This window comes from Rhinichthys klamathensis, unplaced genomic scaffold (genome assembly GCF_029890125.1).
Source record: "Rhinichthys klamathensis goyatoka isolate OS25496 unplaced genomic scaffold, OSU_Roscu_1.1 h1tg000049l_1, whole genome shotgun sequence".
Classification (NCBI taxonomy): domain Eukaryota; kingdom Metazoa; phylum Chordata; class Actinopteri; order Cypriniformes; family Leuciscidae; genus Rhinichthys; species Rhinichthys klamathensis.
The window spans coordinates 497,822-523,024 of record NW_026606595.1 but is presented as its reverse complement, the minus strand read 5'-3'; the positions used below and the strand labels follow the sequence as shown (position 1 = coordinate 523,024).

The window sequence follows — 25,203 nt, the reverse complement described above, 5'->3', positions numbered from 1 at the left end:
CACTCGCCCGGATTGATGCGAGGCTCAACTCTTGAGAAGAAGCAGAGGACCAGAGAAAGAGGAGCAGAGAAGAGAAGAAGAGAAGAAGAGAAGAGAAGAGAAGATAAGAGAAGAGAAGAGAAGAGAAGAGAAGAGAAGAGAAGAGAAGAGAAGAGAAGAGAAGAGAAGAGGAGTAGAGAGAGAGAGACTGGTTCATCTGACAGACTCTCATAACACCACTGTGTGTGTGTGTGTGTGTGTGTGTGTGTGTGTGTGTGTGTGTGTGTGTGTGTGTGTGTGATAATAACAGGAGACACACAGATACTGTAGATGTCCTCATACACAGCAGTGATGCAGTGATGGATTCCTCTGTCTGTGGAGTTGTGCACTCTTCTGACAACTGATGATAATCGATTATTGATGACTACCATCTTTAGTAATGATGAAGGTGTTTATAGTCATGTGACGCGAGTCGCGGATTATAGTCTCCCCATTGGATGGACTTTTCATATGCGGGGTAAGTGAAATAACTGGTCATGGAATTAAACAGATTAGCGACTGAAGTCAGTAAAGTGTTAGTGTTATTCTGCTTCAGTAACTGTGATGTTCTTGTTCAGGTTTAGACTGATGATGCTCAGATTTCCCCCGTGTCCTCTCGTGCTCGCGCACTGTCTGCTGTCGTGTCTGTTCTCTCAGGTACAGTAGCTTTGATGAACACCTGTGTCTGTGTTGTGTCTTCTGTTCTCTCAGGTACACAGATGTAAAACCCACGTAAAGTTTATAATTCCGCGAAAAACTGTGATTGCAGATTTCGAACAGAGGAAAGAGGAAAAACTACACACTGCAGCTTTAAGGGAGCATTCCATTTTTATAAGTTTGCAAACATTATGGAAACATTACTTTTGAATGTTCTCAGAATGTTCTGAAATGAGTAGTAACATTTAAAAAAAGAAATTCTGGGGAAAAAACAATCCATGAACGGTGTATAAATAATGTTTTTGTTCTAACGTTTTGAGAACATTATTAAAGACCAGATAACTTAGAATGAACATTCTATTAACGTCACTGGAAGTAAGTGTTTTTTAATGAGCCCCAAAGCTGTTTTAAAGCTGTAGCGATAGACCCTAGAGATGTTTCCATACTGTAGATTATCTCCCACACATGTCTCAGATCCTCCCACTGAAGCTGAAGGAGACTTGAGTTACTGACTCTCAGATGTTATCCATCAGCTTATGATCAAACCTTTCCCAGACGGGCACCATTACCATGAAACTGAATGTTGTGTGCATGCATGACATATTACCATCTACATTACCCAGTCACCTTTATTTATACAGCGCTTTTTACAATACATGTTGTTTCAAAGCAGGACAATAATGCAACAAAGTTTGTTTCCAGAAGAAAATTGTGTCACAGTCCAGCTTAAGTAAGTTCAGTGATGGTTCATTTTTGTTGTAAAAAAGTTATTAATTTAGTTAATTTAAATGTTACAGGTCTGCCAGGTTCCTGCACTACACTTCTGATCACTCTCCTCTGTTCCCACCTGCACGTCATTCCTGATCACACACACCTGCACCTCATCATCACAATCATCACTCCAACTACTGAAGCACTCACTTCACCACAGTTCACTGTCCGGTCTCATTTGTTGGAAAGAGGACTACTCACCTTGCCTTCCACGATCTCCCTGACGTCTCCAGCGTTCTCCCCGTTTCCAGCGTTCTCCTCGTCTCCAGTGTTCTCCCTCCCTGTCTCCAGTGTTCTCCCTCCCTGTCTCCAGCGTTCTCCCCGTTTCCAGCGTTCTCCCCATCTCCAGCGTTCTCCCTCCCCGTCTCCAGCGTTCTCCCTCCCCGTCTCCAGTGTTCTCCCCGTCTCCAGCGATCTCCGTCCCCGTCTCCAGCGTTCTCCCTCCCCGTCTCCAGTGTTCTCCCCGTCTCCAGCGATCTCCGTCCCCGTCTCCAGCGTTCTCCCTCCCCGTCTCCAGTGTTCTCCCCGTCTCCAGCGATCTCCGTCCCCGTCTCCAGCGTTCTCCCTCCCCGTCTCCAGTGTTCTCCCCGTCTCCAGCGTTCTCCCTCCCCGTCTCCAGCGTTCTCCCCGTCTCCAGGGATCTCCATCCCCGTCTCCAGTGTTCTCCCCGTCTCCAGCGATCTCCGTCCCCGTCTCCAGTGTTCCGTCTCCAGCGTTCTCCCTCCCCATCTCCAGCATTCTCCCTCCCCGTCTCCAGCGATCTCCGTCCCCGTCTCCAGTGTTCCGTCTCCAGCGTTCTCCCTCCCCATCTCCAGCGTTCTCCCTCCCCGTTTCCAGCGTTCTCCCCGTCTCCAACGTTCTCTCTGTCTCCAGCGATCTCCCCGTCTCCAGCATTCTCCCTCCCAGTCTCCAACGTTCTCCCCGTCTCCAGCGTTCTCCCTCCCCGTCTCCAGTGTTCCGTCTCCAGCGCTCTCCCTCCCCGTCTCCAGCGTTCTCCCTCCCCGTCTCCAGTGTTCTCCCTCCCCGTCTCCAGCGTTCTCCCTCCCCGTCTCCAGCATTCTCCCCGTCTCCAGCGATCTCCCTCCCCGTCTCCAACGTTCTCCCTCCCCGTCTCCAGTGCTCTCCCTCCCCGTCTCCAGCGTTCTCCCTCCCCGTCTCCAGCATTCTTCCCGTCTCCAGCGATCTCCCTCCCCATCTCCAGCGTTCTCCCTCCCCATCTCCAGCGTTCTCCCCGTCTCCAGCATTCTCCCTCCCCGTCTCCAGCGATCTCCGTCCCCGTCTCCAGTGTTCCGTCTCCAGCGTTCTCCCTCCCCATCTCCAGCGTTCTCCCTCCCCGTCTCCAGCGTTCTCCCTCCCCGTCTCCAGTGTTCTCCCCGTCTCCAGCATTCTCCCTCCCCGTCTCCAGCATTCTCCCTCCCCGTCTCCAGCATTCTCCCTCCCCGTCTCCAGTGTTCTCCCTCCCTGTCTCCAGCGTTCTCCCTCCCCGTCTCCAGCGTTCTCCCGCCCCATCTCCAGCGTTCTCCCTCCCCGTCTCAAGCGTTCTCCCTCCCCGTCTCCAGTGTTCTCCCCGTCTCCAGCGTTCTCCCTCCCCGTCTCCAGTGTTCTCCCTCCCCGTCTCCAGCGTTCTCCCTCCCCGTCTCCAGCGTTCTCCCTCCCCGTTTCCAGCGTTCTCCCCGTCTCCAGTGTTCTCCCTCCCTGTCTCCAGTGTTCTCCCTCCCTGTCTCCAGCGTTCTCCCCGTTTCCAGCGTTCTTCCCGTCTCCAGTGTTCTCCCTCCCCGTCTCCAGTGTTCTCCCTCCCTGTCTCCAGCGTTCTCCCCGTTTCCAGCGTTCTCCCCGTCTCCAGTGTTCTCCCTCCCCGTCTCCAGTGTTCTCCCTCCCTGTCTCCAGCGTTCTCCCTCCCCGTCTCCAGCGTTCTCCCTGTCTCCAGTGTTCTCCCCGTTTCCAGCGTTCTCCCTGTCTCCAGTGTTCTCCCTCCCCGTCTCCAGCGTTCTCCCTCCCCGTTTCCAGCGTTCTCTCCGTCTCCAGTGTTCTCCCTCCCTGTCTCCAGTGTTCTCCCTCCCTGTCTCCAGCGTTCTCCCCGTTTCCAGCGTTCTCCCCGTCTCCAGTGTTCTCCCTCCCCGTCTCCAGCGTTCTCCCCGTTTCCAGCGTTCTCCCCGTCTCCAGCGTTCTCCCCGTCTCCAGCGTTCTCCCCGTCTCCAGCGTTCTCCCTCCCCGTCTCCAGCGTTCTCCCTCCGTCTCCAGTGTTCTCTCTCCCTGTCTCCAGCATTCTCCCCGTTTCCAGCGTTCTCCCCGTCTCCAGCGTTCTCCCTCCCCGTCTCCAGCGTTCTCCCCGTCTCCAGTGTTCTCCCTCCCTGTCTCCAGCGTTCTCCCTCCCCGTCTCCAGCGTTCTCCCTCCCCGTCTCCAGCGTTCTCCCTCCCCGTCTCCAGCGTTCTCCCTCCCCCTCTCCAGCGTTCTCCCTCCCCGTCTCCAACGTTCTCACCGTCTCCAGCGTTCTCCCCGTTTACAGTGTTCTCCCCGTCTCCAGCGATCTCCCCATCTCCAACGTTCTCCCCGTCTCCAACGTTTTCCCCGTTTCCAGCGATCTCCCCGTCTCCAGCGTTCTCCCTCCCTGTCTCCAGCGTTCTCCCTCCCCGTCTCCAGCGTTCTCCCTCCCTGTCTCCAGCGTTCTCCCCGTCTCCAGCGTTCTCCCTCCCTGTCTCCAGAGTTCTACCCGTCTCCAGCGTTCTCCCTCCCTGTCTCCAGCGTTCTCCCCGTCTCCAGCGTTCTCCCTCCCTGTCTCCAGCGTTCTCCCTCCCTGTCTCCAGCGTTCTCCCTCCCCCTCTCCAGCGTTCTCCCTCCCCCTCTCCAGCGTTCTCCCTCCCCCTCTCCACTCCCCCTCTCCAGCGTTCTCCCTCCCCCTCTCCAGCGTTCTCCCTCCCCGTCTCCAACGTTCTCACCGTCTCCAGCGTTCTCCCCGTTTCCAGTGTTCTCCCCATCTCCAACGTTCTCCCCGTCTCCAACGTTCTCCCCGTCTCCAGTGTTCTCCCCGTCTCCAACGTTCTCACCGTCTCCAGCGTTCTCCCTCCCCGTCTCCAGTGTTCTCCCCGTCTCCAACGTTCTCACCGTCTCCAGCGTTCTCCCTCCCCGTCTCCAACGTTCTCACCGTCTCCAGCGTTCTCCCTCCCCGTCTCCAGTGTTCTCCCCGTCTCCAGCGTTCTCCCTCCCCGTCTCCAACGTTCTCACCGTCTCCAGCGTTCTCCCTCCCCGTCTCCAACGTTCTCACCGTCTCCAGCGTTCTCCCCGTTTCCAGTGTCCTCCCCGTCTCCAGCGATCTCCCCGTCTCCAACGTTCTCCCCGTCTCCAGCGTTCTCCCCGTCTCCAGCGTTCTCCCCGTCTCCAGCGTTCTCCGTCCCCGTCTCCAGTGTTCCGTCTCCAGCATTCTCCCTCCACGTCTCCAGCGATCTCACCGTCTCCAGTGTTCTCCCCGTCTCCAGCATTCTCCCTCCCCGTCTCCAGCGATCTCCCCGTCTCCAGCGTTCTCCCTCCCCGTCTCCAGCGTTCTCCGTCCCCGTCTCCAGTGTTCCGTCTCCAGCATTCTCCCTCCCCGTCTCCAGCGATCTCACCGTCTCCAGTGTTCTCCCCGTCTCCAGCAATCTCCCTCCCCGTCTCCAGCGTTCTCCGTCCCCGTCTCCGGTGTTCCGTCTCCAGCATTCTCCCTCCCCGTCTCCAGCGATCTCACCTTCTCCAGTGTTCTCCCCGTCTCCAGCAATCTCCCTCCCCGTCTCCAGCGATCTCCCCGTCTCCAGCGTTCTCCCTCCCCGTCTCCAGCGTTCTCCCTCCCCGTCTCCAGCGTTCTCCCTCCCCGTCTCCAGTGATTTCCCCATCTCCAGCGTTCCCCAGCCCTGTTGTTGTCAATAAACTTCCTGTTTGCATTCATCTCTGTCGCCCGAGTCTCATTCCGTAACAATAAACAGCCGCTCCGGAGAAAACCGTTTTGTCATCTTCCAGCTCAATTCTGTTCTCATATAATGGTGTCAATGCAGGCAGATCAATAACATTGTTGAATATTAAATGTCCCCAACGAAGCAGCAAAAAGCCAAAAGCCAAAGGCGACAGTTGCAAGGAACCAAAACTCCATCAGTGACAGAATGGAGAAAAAACCTTGGGAGAAACCAGGCTCAATCGGGGGGCCAGTTCTCCTCTGGCCAATGAACAAACAGTCTATGATTATGATTCAGGCAGCATTACAGGTCAGAAGTCAGACTGGATTGGAACAATCAGAATATTATCCAGTTCCCTCTGGTTGAAGATCGGAGTCACACCGGTATGGAGACGAGTTTTTTGAGGATCAGTGCTGATGTCTGTCGTGTTGATGAGGCCTTCACAGAGTAGAGTCTAGTTGACACGATCTCTGCTGACACTTCAGGGATGCGTTGTGGTCGTATCTAGGTGCAGGTCCACCATCTGATCTGGATACGGCCCGGATCCGGCTGACTACATCATGCGTTGTGGTCGTGTCTAGGTGCAGGTCCATCTGATTTGGATCCGGCACCGGATCCGTCTGACTACATCATACGTTGTGTTCTTGTCTAGGCGCAGGTCAACCATCTGATCTGGATACGGCCCGGATCCGGCTGACTACATCATGTGTTGTGGTCGTGTCTAGGCGCAGGTCCTCCATCTGATCTGGATACGGCCCGGATCCGGCTGACTACGTGTTGTGGTCGTGTCTAGGCGCAGGTCCTCCATCTGATCTGGATACGGCCCGGATCCGGCTGACTACATGTGTTGTGCTTGTGTCTAGGCGCAGGTCCACCATCTGATCTGGATACGGCCCGGATCAGACTAACTACAGTAAACCTCGGAATAAACAGAAAGACTAACATTAGCGTAGATGCTATTCTTCTTATGATGTAACTTGTATATTAGGTGTTATAGGAAGTGTTCCCGGTTCCGGCTGACCTAGTTTATGCAGCCTAACAATAATTTAACTGATTTGAATAATATAAATGTATAATGTTCTATGTGCATGCCATGTTAAAGAGTTGTGTTTTAGTCTAGATTTAAACTGAATAATGCTAGGAAGACTATTTCAAAGTTTTTGTGCTAAATAGTAAAAGGATCTACCGCCAGCAGTCGATTTTTATATTCTAGGTATTATCTACTGGCCGGAATTTTGAGATCACAATAGATGTGAAGGACTATGATGCGTTAAGAGCTCGCTCAAGTACTGCGGAGCTAAACCATTAAGTGCTTTGTAAGTAATCAGCAATATTTAAAAATTTATATAATGTTTAATAGGGAGCCAATGCAGTGCTGACAGAACAGGGCTAATATGGTCATACTTCCTGGTTATAAGAACTCGAGCTGCTGCGTTTTGGACCAGCTGTAGTTTGTTTATTATGCATGCAGGGCAACCACCCATTAGAGAATTACAATAATCTAGCCTTGAGGTCATGAACGCATGAACTAACTGGTCCACATTTTTAATTCAAACCATATGTCGTAATTTAGATCTATTTTTAAGGTGGAAGAATGTGGTTTTACAGATGCTGGAAACATGTCTTTCAAATGAAAGATTGTTATCAAAGAGCACACCCAGGTTCCTAACCGACGACGAAGACTTGACAGAGCAGCCATCAAGTGTTAGACAGTATTCTAGGTTATTACGTGAGGATGTTTTTTGTCCAATAATTAGAATCTCTGTTTTTTCAGAATTAAGTTGTAAGAAATTACTAGTCATCCAAATCTTCATATCAGCTATGCATTCCATTAATTTTGTGAATTGGTAAGTTTCGTCAGGGCGCGAAGAAATATAGATGTCACGGATGGAACAGGAGTCAGACAGGTGGTAAGTGAAATAGTGTTTATTTACAGGATTGCAGAAGCAGACGGAGATATGGTGAGTATTCAAACAGTTGGTAATCAGATAGGAACTTAGCTGCAGGATAATTAAGAGTCTCTGTTTCAGATGCAGATGTAGAGTCACATGGAAGGGTTGAAGACTGAAGAAGGCATACGATGGCAAGGGTGATGAAGATAGTCCAATGGATATCAGGTAAGTGGCAGGTAAGTAGCAGGTTGATAGCATGGGTGAGTCTGTGTGTCATGTAGAGATGAGACCAGACAATGAGTGTGTGAAGGGGTGTCGAATATAAAGGGAGGTGAACTGATGAGGTGCAGGTGATGATGATTAGAACTCTGGAGACAGTGAACGAGTGGGAGGAGTGACTCTGGTGGAATCCTGACAATAGAGCTGAGTTTCATCAGCATAACAGTGAAAACTAATGCCATACTTCCTAATTATATCTCCCAAGGGTAGCATGTACAGAGTGAACAGCAACGGTTCTAGTACTGAGCCTTGTGGTACACCATACTGAACTTGTGATCGATAAGACATCTCTTCATTTACTGCTACAAACTGACAACAGTCAGATAAGTATGATTTGAACCATGCAAATGCAATTCCACTAATGCCGACTTAATTTTCGAGTCTATTTAAAAGAATGTTGTGGTCAATGGTGTCAAATGCAGCACTAAGATCGAGTAACACTAATAGAGAGATACAACCACGATCGGATGATAAGAGCAGATGATTTGTAACTCTAATGAGAGCTGTCTCAGTACTATGGTACGGTCTAAATCCTGAAATCCTAAATCCCTGAAATCTTCGCAGATACCATTTATTTCTAAAAAGGAACATAGTTACTGCCTTTTGTAGTGTTTTTGACAAAAAGGGTAGATTCGAGACTGGCCTGTAATTGACAAATTTTCTAGGATCAAGTTGTGTTTTTTTAATAAGAGGTTTAATAAGAGCTGTCTTAAAAGTTTTTGGTACGTATCCTAGTGACAAAGATGAATTAATGATATTTAGGAGAGGATCTATGACCTCTGGAAGCATCTCTTTCAATAGCGTAGTTGGTATAGGGTCTAACATATTGTTGTCAATTGAGATGATTAAACGAGTTTAGAAAATTCTTCCTCTCCTATAGCAATGAATTAATGGAATTTTTCCTCAGGGAGACTACAATGCACTCCCTGATGTGATACTGTAGTAGACGGTTGCATAGTTATAATTTTCTCCCTAATATTATCAAACTTGCAAGTAAAGAAGTTCATAAATTCATTACTGCTGTGCTGTTTGGAAACTTCAGAAGTAGAAGCTTTATTTCTTGTTAGTTTAACTACTGAATCTAATAAATACCTAGGGTTGTGTTTGTTTTCTTCTAATAGGGTTGAAAAATAAGCAGATCTAGCAGCTTTTAATGCCTTTTTGTATGCAACCGTACTCTCTCTCCACGAAATGCGAAAATCTAATTTAATTTTTTTACCAGTTGCGCTCCATTTTTCTGGCTGCTCTCTTAAGGGCCTGGGTGTGCTCGTTGTACCACGGCGTTGGACTATTTTCTTTAATCTTCTTTAAGCGCAAAGGAGCAACTGCGTCTAAAGTGCTGGAAAAGAGAGAGTTAAAAGTTTCTGTTGCAATATAAAGTTCTTCTAGGCTATCTGGGATGCTGAGATGGTGAAACTGATCAGGAAGATTATTTATAAAGCAATCTTTAGTGGCAGAAGTGATAGGTCTAACATATTTGTAACACGGAGTCGACTTTGCAGCCTCGGGTAAATGTAGTATACACGAGACTAATGATGTGAAAAGCCTGTAATGAGTTGGATAAATGGCATCAGTCACTGCAGTGGCTTCCTCTCATCTCTCTTCTCTTTCTTATAGGCAGAGTTCCAGTCATTTTGCTCACAGCATGACATGAACAGAGGAGGTGAAGGTCACCAGATGTTGTGCCACCGTCGGCTGTACCCGCCCCTGCCTCCTCCTCCTCCTCCTCTTCCTCCGCCTCCTCCTCCCGCACTGCTCTCTATGGGTAAGGTACAGCACTCTCAGGGCTCCTCCTCCTCCTCCGCCCGCACAGCACTCTCAGGGCTCTTCTTCCAAAGCCCAGGTGGAGATTGGCATTCAGATAAGGGATTAAGCAGGAGTTCATATGATAAAGATATTATATACAGCAGTAGCTCCTGCCCCTTTAATGGCTAATAGTAAAGTACCTTTCAGTCACGGTGTCCCAGTGGAGATCTGTGCATGCCACTGATATATACATGTATGTTTCAAATTCATAGCTTTGTCCCACACTGTCTCGATTTCACTGAATACCCTTGGAGCTCCTTTACTCCTGTTCACTGATGAAACACACAAAGGGCCATTGATGTGTTTGCACACTCGTTAGAGAAGTAACCCTAACCCTAACAATTAGAGAAGTTTCTGTGAAATATTACTCACACAAAGCTATTATATGACTTTAGGAGACTTCAGAACACAGTGGATGGGCTGCTTTCATTGTACTTTTTAAAGTTGGCATGAAACAGAAGTTAAGCTGGTCTTTTCTCCTCTATTGTGCCGTATATCCAAGTGAAACACTTCTGGAACAAGAACAAATGTAGGACAGGTATTGATTTTGTCTGTGTGGAATTGAATGGTGAGTGATTGCAGTATCGAAATTGGGGCAAAATACACATTATTACTAGGGCTGTCAGTTAAACGCGTTATTAACGGCGTTAACGCAAACCCATTTTAACGGCGTTAATTTTTTTATCGCGCGATTAACGGTCTTTTTGACCTAGCAAACTTTGTAGGTTTTTTTCACATGCTTTTGCAACAGGATGCGGCGTGCGCGGCGCTGCGCTATGAAACCCATTCATTTCAATGGCTTGCGCCGCGCGAGGACGTTTTGTTGCTTCGTCGACCAAAGCGCAAGCGGATCTAGCTAGACCGGAAACAAGACAACAGGCACGCCGCACACACTTGTTTGGGTTTGCGAGCCGGCCAAATAGTAGGTTAACGTTACGTTTTGAGTGGATGACGAGCGCGAGACGCCGAAATGGATGCCAATAAGATTCTGAATGGAAAGTTTACTTTTAAAAAGTTGCCAAATGGTTCCATTGACGCGACCAAAGTGATCTGTGTGTTTTGTCGTTGTGACCTGAGCTATCATCATCGCAGCACGTCCAGTCTGAAACACCACTTGATGGCCAAGCACACACACACACACACACACACACACACACACACACAGAGCTGATGCGAAGTCTCCCCCCCCCCTCGTCAATATCAGGACCTCGTCAGTATTTATTTCACCCTTTTATTGATGGACAGTGTTACATTGTGTGAGAGATTATTTGCTCCAAGTGAGAATGTTAGTGTGAAATTGAACACAGTATATGCCAGTGTTGTTTTCACTAAAAAACATTTGCACAAAGCAAGCCGATCCACTTTTCCATGTTGATAAGAGCATTAAAATGAGAAAAAATAATGGGACAAAAAGAAATCAAGAGACATTTAGAATAGATAAAAATGTGCAATTAATTGCGATTAATCGCGAGTTAACTACGACATTAATGCGATTAATCGCGATTAAATATTTTTATAGTTTGACAGCACTAATTATTACACAATAAAAATTGTGACTCTGGAAATGGTCTCTAATGTAATGCATTTACCGTTTTATTAGTTACTTACCTTATTTTGTTGCTCTATAGTTGTTGTGTTTGTATAATTATTTCTCGTAAAACAAAAGAGTCAGTGGGCTTTTCTTATTTCTGCTTTTCCTCAGATATTAGAGACAAGAATGTCCAACCAAATCTTTAACCAAAGTTAATCTCTATATGCCAACTAATGCTTATTGTTGGGTTTCCGTCCAACACTCAATACACTACAGATGTTTTTTGTCACAGGTTGGTTCTACAATGACGCAAATAGAGGATCTGTTTGCAGCAGTAACACAAAACACTCTGACACTGGAGAACTACACAAGAGAAACACAAACTAACCTTCAATATTCAAAATGAACTGGAGACACAGGCTTAAATAAATGAAACTATAATTAACAGGACACAGGCGAATAACTAATCAAAAACCATGGCAACAAATGATACATACGGAACAAAGGAACACAACATAAGAGAAGGAACAGACCGTTACAGTCTTACCTTTTTGCAGCCTTTTTTTAAACTGTAGTTGTTAATTTTCTTATAGTGTAATAGTTTTTAAACTGTAACCTATAGTTAATATTGTTTCTGCTGCTGCCGTTGTTGTTATAAACTTAACGGTTGGGAATTTAAAATCGATTCCAGTTCTGGAATCAGATACTGTTCTGGTCAGTAACCGGATATTTGTTATAAAATGAACATTTCTATTCCGATTATCAATTCCTGTGTGCGCATTTTAATGTGGTTTTAAACCATTCAAGCACAAGAATATGCGAGAGAGAACTCAGTTGGGCACTCGCGATGTGTTCTGTGCTGGTCACATCCAGAGCTCATGTTGTGCACGAGTACTGAAATGAGTTCTCTTACGCGTCTTATTGTGCTTGAACAGACAAATACACACACAATTATGTCAAAATACCCATGTAAACAGTCTGTTATGTTTAAGTGAACGTAAACAGTTGAGAGAGAAAACACATGTGTATGAGTATATTGGATCAGTGCATTAATCTTAAAGGGACAGCAGCCTAATAATAAACCTGTGGCTGTCTGTCTTTACTGTTAATCAACTACAAAAGAAAAAGAGAAAATCACTCACTGATCTTGACTGAATAACTTTTGTAACTTTAATAAGGATTAATCTTATTTATAAACAGAGAACTAAGCAGGGTTATTTTACGCTTGATTTCAATTTCTGAACTTTGTTCAGTTGTATTTATTTGTGCTTTTGCTAATTTGCTTATTGGTTCTTATTGTATTACTTATTGTATGTCTTTAATAATGCATGAAGCGAGTTAGTCTAGTTTAATAGTTATTTTTTTGATTTTTGATTTTTGTTCATGGTATTCAGTTGCAGAATGTTTTGCGAAAAGACAGAATAAACATGTTCATCTATGTTTGACTTTTCTTACCATATTGGAATCGATAAGAATCGGAATTGTAATCGAAATAGCTATTGTTGTGATATGATGAAATCGAATGAAAACAAAAGTTAAACATTAAATAATTATCGGTTCTGCATATTGTTTAATGGACACTAAACACAAATAATCTCTGAGTTCATCTGCATTACAAACTGGAGCATTTTGCCATTTGTCTTCAGCTTTTTACTCACAAAAGAACCGTCTTCAAAGTTAGATCAAGATTTAATAGATAAATATTTTCAACTTGTGTTTTTGAAGTAAAATACATTACGTGTGCCAGAATAAATACCTTAAGGTAGCGCAGTGAATGATGCACACACACTGCTGTTTTCTGTGTGTGTTTCAGCTCCGGAGGCTCCTGCTCCTCTGTTGAGCTCCTGGTGGACGGACATCATCGTGATCGGGTCGACAGGGAGCGCTTTAACTGTCTTCCTGTTCCTGACTGTCTTCATCTTCTACAAGGCCATAAAGAGGTATGTGTATTGTGCTGAACATTGCTCTTCTCAGAACTTAGATTGCGTGGTTAAACATTGTTGTTTTGTATTTAGATGTTTACATGCACACTAATATGCTCATAACCACCAAACATCTGAGGCCTGCTGCGTGAAGCTATTGAGCAAAATCGTAGTGGGTTTAGAGACGACAAACCAAACAAATCCAACCTGGTTTAGATCATACCTGTCAACATTTGGTTTTCAAAATCCGGGAGATTTGTGCGGAGACCGTTAAAGAGGTAAGACAAAGCCTCCACCATGTCTATCGGCTCGCTTTCGGGTTAAACTTTCCGCGACTGCGCAACTGGGTTATAGGTGACAAACGGGTTGAAATTGTGTGTGGATTGTGTGAATATTTAGCATTTCTGGCAACTTATCAACATTAGACAAACATATTGGTCCGATTATTCATGAAGGAGTTTGGGCAATGCAAATTACGGGACTTTCCCGGGAGAAATAACAAACCGGGAGGGGTCCGGGAGATAGGGCTAAAAAACGGGAGAAACCCGGGAAAAACGGGAGTGTTGACAGGTATGGTTTAGATGAGGTTCAGCGGTCTCGCAGCGCTCGGTGTAAACGCTCTGTCAACTCGGGTTTAATCCAGAGTGTGTGATGAACTCTGAAGCACGGGCAGCTGAAAGCGTCACATGTGCGGCAAACAGCCAATCACACGGAGCACGGAGAGCGTCAGTATGGATAACTTCCTGCGAGAGACGGCGCTATTCACGTCTCTTCTGAAGATTAAGATCATAATGAAAAAATATCATGAAATTAAATGCATTTACATCCCAGGAATGAACACTGCTGCTGCAGCCAGAGTTTGAGAAGCAGCTGAAAGAAAGTATCTGACTGAATTTAAATATTCATTTATATAGGTTTACAAAGAATCATAACATACACTGTTGGCTCGTTGGCCAGAGGAGAACTGAGCGACTGGGTCTGGGTTCTCACAGGGGTTTTCTCCATTCTGCTCTGATGGAGTTTCGGTTCCACTGTCGACTTTGGCTTTTGGCTGCTTAGTTGTGGACATTCAACAATATTATTGATCTCCTGCATTGACAGCATTATATGAGAACAGAACTGAGCTGGACGATGACATCACGGTTTTCTCCAGAGCGGCTATATATATATATATATATATATATATATATATAAGAAAACAAGCAAGCTTAATTGGTTTATATATTAAAGCTTCTATTTATATATTTATATTAAAGGTGCAATGTGTAAAATTTTTGAGTATCTATTAACAGAAATGCAATATGACATCCATAACTATGTGTTCAGTGGTGTATAAAGAACTTACTTAAAGTCCCCATGAATTCAAAATTGACCATACTTACTTTGTTTGTCTAAATTGATCGTTTTGTGGTGAACAATTCATCCATGCAAGTCAATCCACACAAAAATATTTTTTGGCTTCGTAATCTTTAATCAAAATCTGAAATTTCCCCTCCCCTCTGCGTTGGAGGACCTTCCCTGATGACGTAGGTTTCACGGTTGTCTGCTTAACATCCGTAACCACGCCCCTCCAACTGACAGCAGACAGGCTGAATGACAACACCTACTTTTCTAGATCCAATCAGGTGCGAGTTGGAAAAAAAGCCACGCCCACTATTTTTGCCTCATTTAGTATTCCGTTTCTCTCGTAAATACGTCACAACACTGGAGAAAAGTCGTTTGCAACTTCCGGTTCACGGGGACTTTAATAAACCGTAATGTTTTTATTACCTTAGAATGAGGCATTTATATCTACATAACCGCGGGCACCCCCTTCTATGAAGGTCGACATGTGACGTCATGTTTCTACCGTAGCCGAACGCGAACACACAGCGAACACACAGCGCTACAGAGCGCGTTTCGTCACTACCTTGAAAGAGAAGCCGCAGAAAGCTAGAAGCTAGCCATAAACACCGTGAGTAGTGACTTTTCCCTTGTCAGTGGTGTAAAATATGTAGTTGGACTGTTTCATGTAACTTAGTTCTTCTCCCTCACTGTGTTATGGCTTTGCCATGTAGGGATAAATGTGCTGGTTACGTTCGTGAGACAGCTGATTAGTACTCTTGTCATTGACCGTAAAACAGTTACAGGAATCACCAACCCGTCGATCGCGGTCGACAAGTCCATCTTGGAAGCATTTTAAGTCGATCGCGAAGAGTTTTCAAAATCAGAGATGAAAAGCCTATTGTAAATGGTGTCTAGGGGATGCGGAGGCGCGCGCGCTGTTACAATCACGTCCTTTCTGCCGCGCGCACCTTTGAGCTCATGCGGACGCGTCAGGTTTAAACAAGGCTTAATGCTTTAACCAGCTCAGCCACAGTAACAGCGCATATTAGCCAGCTAAACTTTTACTACCCTGTTAGAAAACATTTATAGTTGCATAGTTTCATGTGGTTCTTCTCCCTCGCTGTATTATGGGTTTGCTATGTGGAGAGAATGTGCTGGTTACGCTCGTGAGACAATCAGCTGATTACTATTATTATATTATATATTAAGACCCTTGATCCTCACCTGACTATGGCTTTGTAAACTTTATCCATGATGTGGTTTATAATGGACTGTGGTACAGAAACAGTGACAGTGTTACACACTGGCTTACTCTGCCTATTCTCTGCTGTCTCAGACGACGATATGTTTGTCCCGTTTGAGCCACCGTAGCTTCTTCGAAAGGGAGGGGTGAGCAGTGGGCGGAGCTATTAGTGCAACTCGCATCCGAACTGCTAGATGTCGCTAAAAATCACACACTGCACCTTTAATTTAAATGCAAAGTTTAATATTAATTGCCAATGAATATAATAATTATATGAATACATATATGAATTATATGATTTTTTTTTTTTACTATAAACTGCTTTAATTTGGAGTGAGTTATACAGGGGGCGTGGCTTTATTGCATCAGATACATGTCACTTTACTCACAGCTGATTGGTCCAGTTTTGATCTCTAACCGCCACCATGACGACGAAATCGCTAAAAACCAAACCAACTTCTTGAGCCTCAAAAACAGAGTTTGCTCAAAGTTCTTGTAGGTCTTTGCCATTGATTGTTTGACTCTGAAGAAGACGCATGGGCGTTGAAACGTTAGTCATTTTGTAATAAAGATAATTTAAAACTTTCTGTGCTACGGTCCTGTTCCTTGGTCCTGGCTAGACCTTGGGTCTTTCTTCTTAGATTTGCTCAACTAACCTCAAACTTACCCGTACAAACTAAAGACTGGCTTCATGAACAGCCGCGGCTCATCTGCAGTGATGATGTGTTTTGTGGGCGGAGCCTGCCTGGTGACAGAAAGTGGCAGTTCTATAGACCAATTTCCAGCCGATGTCACAGTTGCGTCACGGCGCTAGCTGGTGGCAGAACAAAGGGAAAACTGGAGGCGGCAAATACAAACCAGCACAGATACGGCTACAAAATAAGGATCTTAAATTATTCTTCTTATTATTAAATGTCATCTTGTTGTGTTGTTGGGTGCAAGAATCAATGAAACATTCATATGCTTTATCTGCAATTTTTTATTTCTAGAAAATATTCACCTCATTAAAATTGCACCGTAATGTCCCTCTTTACATTGTCGTCTTCATGGCGCTGGCTAGGCAGAACTGCGGATCGTACCACACAACTTGTACATGCCATTCAGCACATAGTTATAGGCATTTAAAGATTTATATGCCCTCCGTTTCTCTATCAGGTAGGTGTAGAAGTCAGGCCACTCAACCGGAGGTAGCGTTAACATTAATCCTACATTAATAACCCATAATAATCCCCATAATCCTGCCCGCTACTCTGACCAGGTTGAGAATCTGCGATTTAAGTTTGACACTCAAATTACCAAACCAACTGGTGATACCATACCTTAAAATGGACTCTATTGCTGCCCTATAGAATATTAACATTATGTTTTTACTGACACCAAACAACCGCAGTCTGCGTAAAAAGTGGAGGCGCTGGTGGATTCTAACGCAGACATTGGCTGCCTGTGTCTGCCAGCTCAAGTCACTGTCAATGTGAATGCCTAAGTACTTGCATGAATTTTGCTGATTAATGTTATTGCCATGTATGGTCACAGGGCTTCGGTCAGCAATTGATTTGGGATCAAAGACCATTTCTACGGTCTTACAGGTGTTAATCTGTAGTTTATGATTGTCGCACCAGTCCACAAACCTGTCCACAGCATCTCTGTGAATGGATGAATCAGAGTTCTTAGTGAGCAGACTAAGAACAGCTGTATCATCATAAAACTTCACCACATATTGATTAGGCTCAGAACTAACACAGTCATTTGTATACAGAATAAACAGAAATGGTGAACTGACACATCCCTGAGGGGCACCCGTACTACATATTTTTATGTTTGATAAGGAGGAATTAAACTTCACCTGCTGTGGCCTCTTAGTAAGGAATGAGTGGTACCACTTGATTAAAAATGGATTTACATTCAGAAGGGCTAATTTTCTTATGAGAATATGTGGCTGAATTGTATTAAAAGCAGAGCTAAAATCAATAAGGAGCAGTCTAGCATATGCCCCTGGGGTTTCAAGGTGCTTCAGTATAAGGTGCATTATAGTTGATATGGCATCACTTGTACTTCGATTCTTTGTATATGCAAACTGATATTTGTCTAATACTGGCTCCACCTCCGAGCGAAGAACATTTACCATAAGTCGATCCAGGCCCTTGAAGACATTGGAAGTTAATGCAGCTGGTCTATAATCGTTGTCCTCCTGAGGACATGCCTTTTTTGGGACTGGAATTATAGCGGACTCTTTCCAAATCTCAGGTACAACATGTGTATCAATAGAAAGTTGGAACAACTGGTGCCATACCGGAGACAATTCCTCTGCAAATGTCTTTAAGAGAAAAGTGGACATATTATCTGGCCCCGTCGCTTTTTTCAAGTACATTGATTTAAAAACCTTGGTTACCGCATGTGGATCTATAAAAATCCTGTACTTCACATTACAGTTTACATTATCTAAAACATCACAGCAGTCCCTATTTTTATCAGATTCAAAACGCATATAAAATTTGTTCAGTGCATTTGCTTTTAAACTCTCATCCTGAGCAACCAGGGGCTTCCTTTTAGCCTCCATGTTTGTCATTTCTCTAATTGAGTCCCACAGTTTCTTGGAGTTGAACATGGACAAATTCTGTTTTGCCCGCTCCTTGTGTTGCAGCCTAGCTGCTCTCATATATTTATTTAGCTCTTTTTGAGCTGTTTTGACTCCATCTTTATCACTAAGTTTAAAAGCAGACTTTTTCCACTTAACACACTCCTTGATCTCTTTTGTTATGTAAGGTTTATTGTTCGGATATATCTTAACAGTTTTCTGTGGAATGATGGAGTCAACACAAAAGGAGATGTAGGCAGTTGTGGATTCCGTAGCCCTGTCAATGTCCGCTTCCTTGAGAAAGACGTCCCAGTCTGTCGAGAGGAAACATCCTTTCAGTTCCTCAATTTCATCGTCCGACCACACCTTTACAGTTCGAATTTCTGGTTTGCTGGACTTGAAGACTGACTGATATGTAGGTAGCAGATGAATTGCATTATGGTCAGAGTTGGCTAGGGGAGGTTTGGCTCTGGCTGTATAAGCATCCCTGACATTACCATAGCACTTGTCAAGAATGTTATTTTTCCTGGTATTGCATTTCACATATTGGTAGAAACCAGGTAGACTCTTGTTCAGGCTGCTGTGGTTAAAATCCCCTAATATCAGTATTGGGGCGTCCGGTTTATTCTGTAAGTGACGATGGACACAGTCCGAAATTTGGTTTGCTGCCCTGTTGGCATTCCCACTTGGTGGGACATAGACAGCGCACACAAAAATGTTGCTGAATTCTCTTGGCAGGTAGTGTGTATGTAAAGTAACACACAATAGCTCCAAGTCCGGGTTGCATATAGTGTCTCTTACTGCAAAGTTTGAGCACCAGCTGTCTTTGATATAAATGCATACTCCACCTCCCCCTACTTTGCCCGAATTTGCGTCTCTGTCCAGGCGTACATGAGAAAACCCGTCTACCTGTACAAAATTGTCTGGTACATCTTTACTAAACCAAGTCTCAGTGAAAATCATTAGGCCTGACTCACGGTATTCATAGCAACCCCTGGCCAGTAAACGCAGTTCATCCAGCTTATTTCTCTGAGGCAACGGTAACTTACTAGCCCTTCGAGTGCGCTGTCTCAAGCCGCCTCTCTTACCCCTCTTCCTCGCCTTCCTATCGCGACGATGACCTTCGCCGTGATGCCGATATAGCTCCCTGGGCACGTCGTTGAATAGTCCTGCCGATGGTAGAACTCCGCCGTCTCGCAGTGCCAGCAGCTCGGATCCGCTGTACGTTAGCTGGTTGATAATCCCATCCGAAAAACACTGCATGAACTGGCCAGACAGAATTAGCCACGCCAATGCTATCCGCTCCATTCCCCTCTGTCTCATGTCGCATATATAGAGTAAACAATTTAGAGCACGAGTCACTGTCAGCGTATATCTTGCACAGTGTGCCCCTTGGACACCGACGTAATACGGGAACATAAACGGAGACATAACGAATATTACGAGTAAACAAACAATCTGCAGCAGGAGCCCTCCTCCATGTCGCCCGCAGCGCAGCGCCATTTACAAAGCTTGATCGATGATAATCTTTCAAATTAAACCATTTAGATTCTTGAGTGAGTTTGGGTGATTTTCCCATGTGGGATGAGAAGGAAAATTTTTATCACGAGGGGGAGTTCAAATGTTAATTTGCTTTGTTCTCTCAGAGAGTGAGGACACTATCTTCCAGTTTTTCCAGTTTTACAAAAATGTGAAGCATAATCTATAACGAGTGTTGTGTGTTTGTTTACATTTACATTTCACATTTAGTCATTTAGCAGACGCTTTTATCCAAAGCGACTTACAACTGAGGACTAAACCAAGCGAGTCATCGTGAGTAGACAAAAACAACGCAAGAAGTGCTCAAAATACAAAGTTCAGACATTGCTCGGAGTAGCATAAGCCAGATAAGCAAGGTTTAAAGGAAAAGGAATTTTTTTTTTTTTTTTTTTACGTTAAGTGCTCACGGAAGAGATGAGTTTTCAGTTGTCTTTTGAATGCTGTCAGGGATTCTGCATTCCGGATGAGGGTGGGCAGATCATTCCACCAGCATGGTACCGTGAATGAGAATGTTCTGGAGAGTGATTTTGAGGCTCTCTGTGATGGCACCACGAGCCGTCGCTCATTGAGTGATCGTAGGCTTCTGGTAGGGATGTAGACTTGTAGTAGTGAGTGGAAGTAGGAGGGAGCTGAGCCTGTGGTCAATCTGTAAGCAAGTGTCAAAGCCTTGAACTTGATGCGAGCAGCGAGTGGTAGCCAGTGCAGAGAGATGAACAGAGGAGTGACGTGGGCCCTTTTGGGCTCGTTGAAGACCAGACGAGCTGCAGCATTCTGGATCATTTGTAGAGGTTTAGTTGCACATGATGGAAGTCCACCCAGAAGAGCATTGCAGTAATCAAGCCTAGAAATGACCAGGGCCTGGACGAGAAGTTGTGTTGCATGCTCAGTTAGGAAAGGCCTGATCTTCCTGATGTTGTGCATAGCAAACCTGCATGATCGAGCTGTCTTTGTGATGTGGTCTGTGAAGGTCAGCTGATCATTAAAGATTACTCCAAGATTTCTGACTGACCTTGATGGGGTGATTGAGGAAGAATCTAGCTGGATAGTGAAGTCGTGCTGTAGAGACGGATTAGCAGGGAGGACGAGAAGCTCAGTCTTTGCCAGGTTGAGCTGCAGGTGATGTTCCTTCATCCATGCCGAGATGTCCGCCAGACAGCTTGAGATCCGTACAGCTACTGTGGGATCATCTGGTTGAAATGAGAGGTAGAGCTGGGTGTCATCAGCATAGCAATGGTAAGAGAAACCATGTGCCTGTATGATGGGTCCCAGTGATGTGGTGTAAATGGAGAAGAGGAGCGGTCCAAGAACTGAACCCTGGGGAACCCCTGTGGTCAGTTGATGTGCTTTAGATACCTCACCTCTCCATGTGACCCTGAAGGACCTACCTGTGAGATAGGACTCAAACCAGTGGAGAGGAGTACCTGTGATGCCCAGTGATGAGAGGGTGGACAGAAGGATCTGATGGTTCACAGTGTCGAAGGCAGCAGAAAGATCCAGGAGGATGAGAACTGATGATTTGGAAGCAGCTTTTGCGATCCGCAGGGCTTCGGTGACCGACAGCAATGCAGTCTCGGTCGAATGCCCTTTCTTGAAGCCAGATTGGTTGACATCCAGCTGGTTGTTCAGAGACAGGAAAGATGAAACTTGGTCGAAAGCAACTCGTTCAAGTGTTTTCGCAATGAAATGGTAGGAGAGAGACAGGTCTGTAATTCACTAAAAGTGATGTGTTTAACGTTGGTATTTTAAGCAGTGGAGTTACCCGAGCCTGCTTGAATGCTGTAGGGAAAATGCCAGTGTGGAGGGATGAGTTGATGATGTGTGTGAGAGCTGGAAGAAGTGTGGGAGAGATTGCTTGTAGAAGGTGTGAGGGGATGGGGTAGGATGACTAGAGAGGAGAGGTTTAGATATTTCATACTTGGTTAGTGGAGTGAAGGAGGAGAGAAGGTTGTTGGCTGTGGGAGAGGTTAGTCTGGGTTCCTGTGTGTGTGAAACTGAGAACTGACTGCTGATAGTTGTCGTTTTGTTAGTGAAGAAGTTAGCAAAATCATCAGCAGTTAGCGAGGAGGTGGGTGGCGGTGGACAGAGGAGAGAGTTGAATGTCTTGAACAGTGAACGTTTGTTAGAGGCGCTGTTGATCTTGTTGTGGAAATATGAAGATTTTACGGTGTGAACATCAGCAGAAAAGGCAGAGAGCAGAGATTGATACATACTGAGGTCAGATGTGTCTTTTGATTTGCGCCATTTCCTCTCCGCTGCCCTGAGCTTGGTCCGGTGTTCACGAAGAACCTCAGATAACCAGGGGTTGGAGGGAGTAGCGCGTGCTGGCCTGGAGGAGAGAGGGCAGATATTGTCTAAAGAAGAGGTTAGAATGGAGCATAAAGTATCCGTTGCAGTATTCACATCCAGAGATGAGAAATGTGAGGGTGAGGGAAGAGAAGATGACACAGCAGAGGAAAGATGGGACGGAGAAAGTGAGCGCAGGTTTCGTCTGAAAGTGACTGGTAGGGGAGTTGGTGGTGCATGGGTAGTGAGTTGTAGATTGAATGTAATGAGGAAATGGTCTGAGACGTGGAGAGGTTTTACCAAAATATTGTCTGTTATGCAGTTGCGTGTGTAAACCAGGTCCAGTTGGTTGCCTGACTTGTGAGTACCTGTGGTGATAAGCCGTTGGAGATCGAAAGAGGCTAGGAGAGAGATGAAGTCTGTTGCATACGGCTTCTCTAGATGAATGTTGAAGTCGCCAAAGACTACAAGTGGGATGCCATCCTCAGGGAAAGAGGAAAGCAGCACATCAAGCTCCTCTACAAAGCTTCCCAATTGACTTGGGGGGAGATATATGACTACAATATGGATCTTAGTGGGAGTTGTAAGTGTAATAGCATGATATTCAAATGAGTAGTTATTGCATAGAGAAGAGAGAGTTGAGTATTTCCAATTGTTAGAAATGAGAAGACCAGTACCCCCACCCCTCCCCGACTGGCGAGGGTGTGAGAGAAAGAGAAGTTGTTAGAGAGAGCAGCAGGGGTTGCTGAGTCTTCTGGACGGATCCAGGTCTCTGTCAAGCCCAAGATATTAAGAGTAGAATGAGATGCAAAGGCTGGAATGAAGTCAGCTTTATTGACTGCTGTTTGACAATTCCATAGACCCATAGAAAGAGTGAGAGGTGAGTGTGAGGATGGGGGAATAGGGCGCAGATTAGCAGTATTGCGCTGTCTTTTGTGCATGATGAGAGAGCGTTGTCGAGAGACAACAGGAATGTATTGAAAGCACATGTTGATTAAGAGAAATAAGAAAATAAGAAAAAGGTGGAAAAGGAAAGGGTGAAGAAGATACTTAAGTGCCTTGCAGGTGTCCTTGCTCGGTGGAGTCGCGCAGGTAGAGTCGCAGGTCTTTACCCGAGTCGGTCTTCACACGAGGAGGAGGCTGAACGCTTCCGCTGAACGCTTCCGCGACAGCGTGCACACTACATAGATATAAAGCTTTCAATCGCCTGAGTGAGGGCAGCTGTGGCCGCCCTTGCAATTAGCACAGCCAAAGCAAATATCCCGAGAATGGGCCAAACCGAAACTAGCTGTTGAACAGCGCTACTTAAGTGCTACAATAAAATACAGACTGCAACCCTTAGATGCGTGGCATAAATTCAAAATAGAAACGCGTCTAATTAAAATACAGATATTTAGTGGAGATTAAAATTATAAATAAGCAAAGAATCGAAAATAGCCCTACCTACTTGACAAATAGTAAACAGAACAACAGGAGAACTGGATATTAAGAAAAAAACAACTTACGCGCTCTTGTTGTTCACACGGAGTGACTGCTTGTTGTGTTTGTTTTAAGTGGGGTTTTGCAAGTGTTTTGGTTGATTTTCATGTTTGCATTGTTTGAGTAATTTGTTCCACCTGTTCTATGTTACGTTGATGTGTATTTAAGCCCTGTGTTTGTTCTGTTTATTGTCTGATCTCATGTACTAACATTGTTCTTTTGTTTTGTTTAATATCCTGAAACTCTGAGTATTTGTTATTTTGATTTAGTGTTAAATAAATGTTACCGCTGCGATGTTGCCTTCTCTCATCCTCGCTGCAACAGATTAAACCATGTTCTCTCGTAGGGGAATCGCTTCCTCCAGGAGTTCACAGGACTTCTTAAGTCTCTAAGGGAAATGATTAAAAAAGCCTGCACATTCTATCAATGAAGTGAAGGACAGAAAAAGAAGATAAAACCACTGTTTTAATGGCAAGCGTTTCGGTCACATGTGACCTTTCTTAATGGTTGAGAATAGGCTTGATGGACTTGAATCGAGCCGTCTGCTCTCTATCGCTCTCGCGGTACTGTGATGTCAAAGACCGATCATTCTGTGCGGCGCCGATGCAAGTCCAACAAGCCCAACGCTCAGTCCAGCAGCCATCTTAAGAAGTCACATGATTACATGGATCACATGGTCCAAACTGGGGTATGTTAACAACTAAAAATAAGTAAAAAAATTTACAGAATTTTACATAAACTCAATACACAATCAAGTAAATATTCAACGATGATACATTTTAAACAAAAAAAGGAGAAAAAATGTAACAAACAATTTAACAAAATAAACAAAATTCAAAAATAAACATGCTGGATCACAAAATATTGTGTTTCCTAACAGCCCATAGTTAAACATATAAGGGGATATAAACAATTACACAACATATTTGTCCTTTAAAAGTCAAAAATGATTGTTGTCCTTTATTGATGGTGTGTGCAGGCTATTTTTGAATAATTTCCCTTGGAGTTTTTTGGTCTGCGCACCTCATATGGACAGTTTTTAAGGTGTGGTGAGTTTTTGGCCATTTTTCAGTCTTCTTGGATCTCTACCATCTAGTCCACTACGACAATGACAGTCTGTGTGTGTTTTTCCAGGCAGGACTCAACAGAGAACGAGAGCATGCCTGTCCAGAGACTGTCCTCGTGGGATGCTAAGGAAGTTTATCGACTGGGTATTATCGCAGTGCGGATCCCCCTTCACCATCGGCTAGGAGGATTCATCAACCTGATTCTTGACTGATCGCCCACCCCATCAGAAGTAATACCAGAGCCCATCGTAGACTAGGAGCCAGAGCCAATGCTCGAGTCACAGATCGTCCCGGAGCCAGAGCCCAGCAAACTGTTTGACCACGGCGTCCTTCCCCGTGGGACTGTTGGTGGAATACGAAGGGATTCAGTGTCAGCTCTGCCTGGCTCTCCTGCTCCACCAGCTCCACCTCAGTCAGTCATCCCCCTGGCTCCACCATGGCCTCTCCCTCCCTTGACTCCACTGTGGGCCGGCGTCCTGGCTCTCCCGCTCCATCAGCTCCACCTCAGTCAGTCGTCCCCCTGGCTCCACCAGGGCCTCTCCCTCCCTTGAGTCCACTGGGGGCCGGCTTCCTGGCTCTCCCGCTCCATCAGCTCCACCTCAGTCAGTCGTCCCCCTGGCTCCACCAGGGCCTCTCCCTCCCTTGACTCCACTGTGGGCCGGCTTTCTGGCTCTCCCGCTCCATCAGCTCCACCTCAGTCAGTCGTCCCCCTGGCTCCACCAGGGCCTCTCACTCCCTTGAGTCCACTGGGGGCCGGCTTCCTGGCTCTCCCGCTCCATCAGCTCCACCTCAGTCAGTCGTCCCCCTGGGTCCACCAGGGCCTCTCCCTCCCTTATCTCTGCTGTGGGACAACATCCTGGCTCTCCCGCTCCATCAGCTCCACCTCAGTCAGTC

The 25,203-nt window shown here is 45.6% G+C and overlaps 1 protein-coding gene across 2 annotated transcripts; it reads left to right on the top strand.

Annotated features, from left to right (window-relative positions):
* Positions 1-272: 272 nt before the first annotated feature.
* On the top strand, positions 273-23,686 carry LOC130082706 (proline-rich membrane anchor 1-like). Of its 2 annotated transcripts, XM_056247562.1 has the most exons (5): positions 273-496; positions 597-675; positions 9,156-9,303; positions 12,689-12,815; positions 23,589-23,686. In XM_056247562.1, exons 1-5 carry the CDS (start codon positions 477-479, stop codon positions 23,632-23,634), a joined length of 420 nt encoding a protein of 139 aa, XP_056103537.1. In that variant the 5' UTR covers positions 273-476; the 3' UTR covers positions 23,635-23,686. The 2 variants fall into 2 exon arrangements, with proteins under 2 accessions (XP_056103537.1, XP_056103536.1); XM_056247561.1 differs by lacking the exon at positions 23,589-23,686 and having other exon boundaries at positions 12,689-12,932.
* Positions 23,687-25,203: the final 1,517 nt, after the last annotated feature.

Excerpts from the sequence above, each read along its gene's own strand:
- LOC130082706 (XM_056247561.1), top strand. The coding sequence starts at position 477 with ATGGACTTTTCATATGCGGG. Across the intron at positions 497-596 it reads ATGGACTTTTCATATGCGGG|GTTTAGACTGATGATGCTCA; the intron begins GTAAGTGAAATA and ends GTTCTTGTTCAG. Across the intron at positions 9,304-12,688 it reads TCCCGCACTGCTCTCTATGG|CTCCGGAGGCTCCTGCTCCT; the intron begins GTAAGGTACAGC and ends TGTGTGTTTCAG.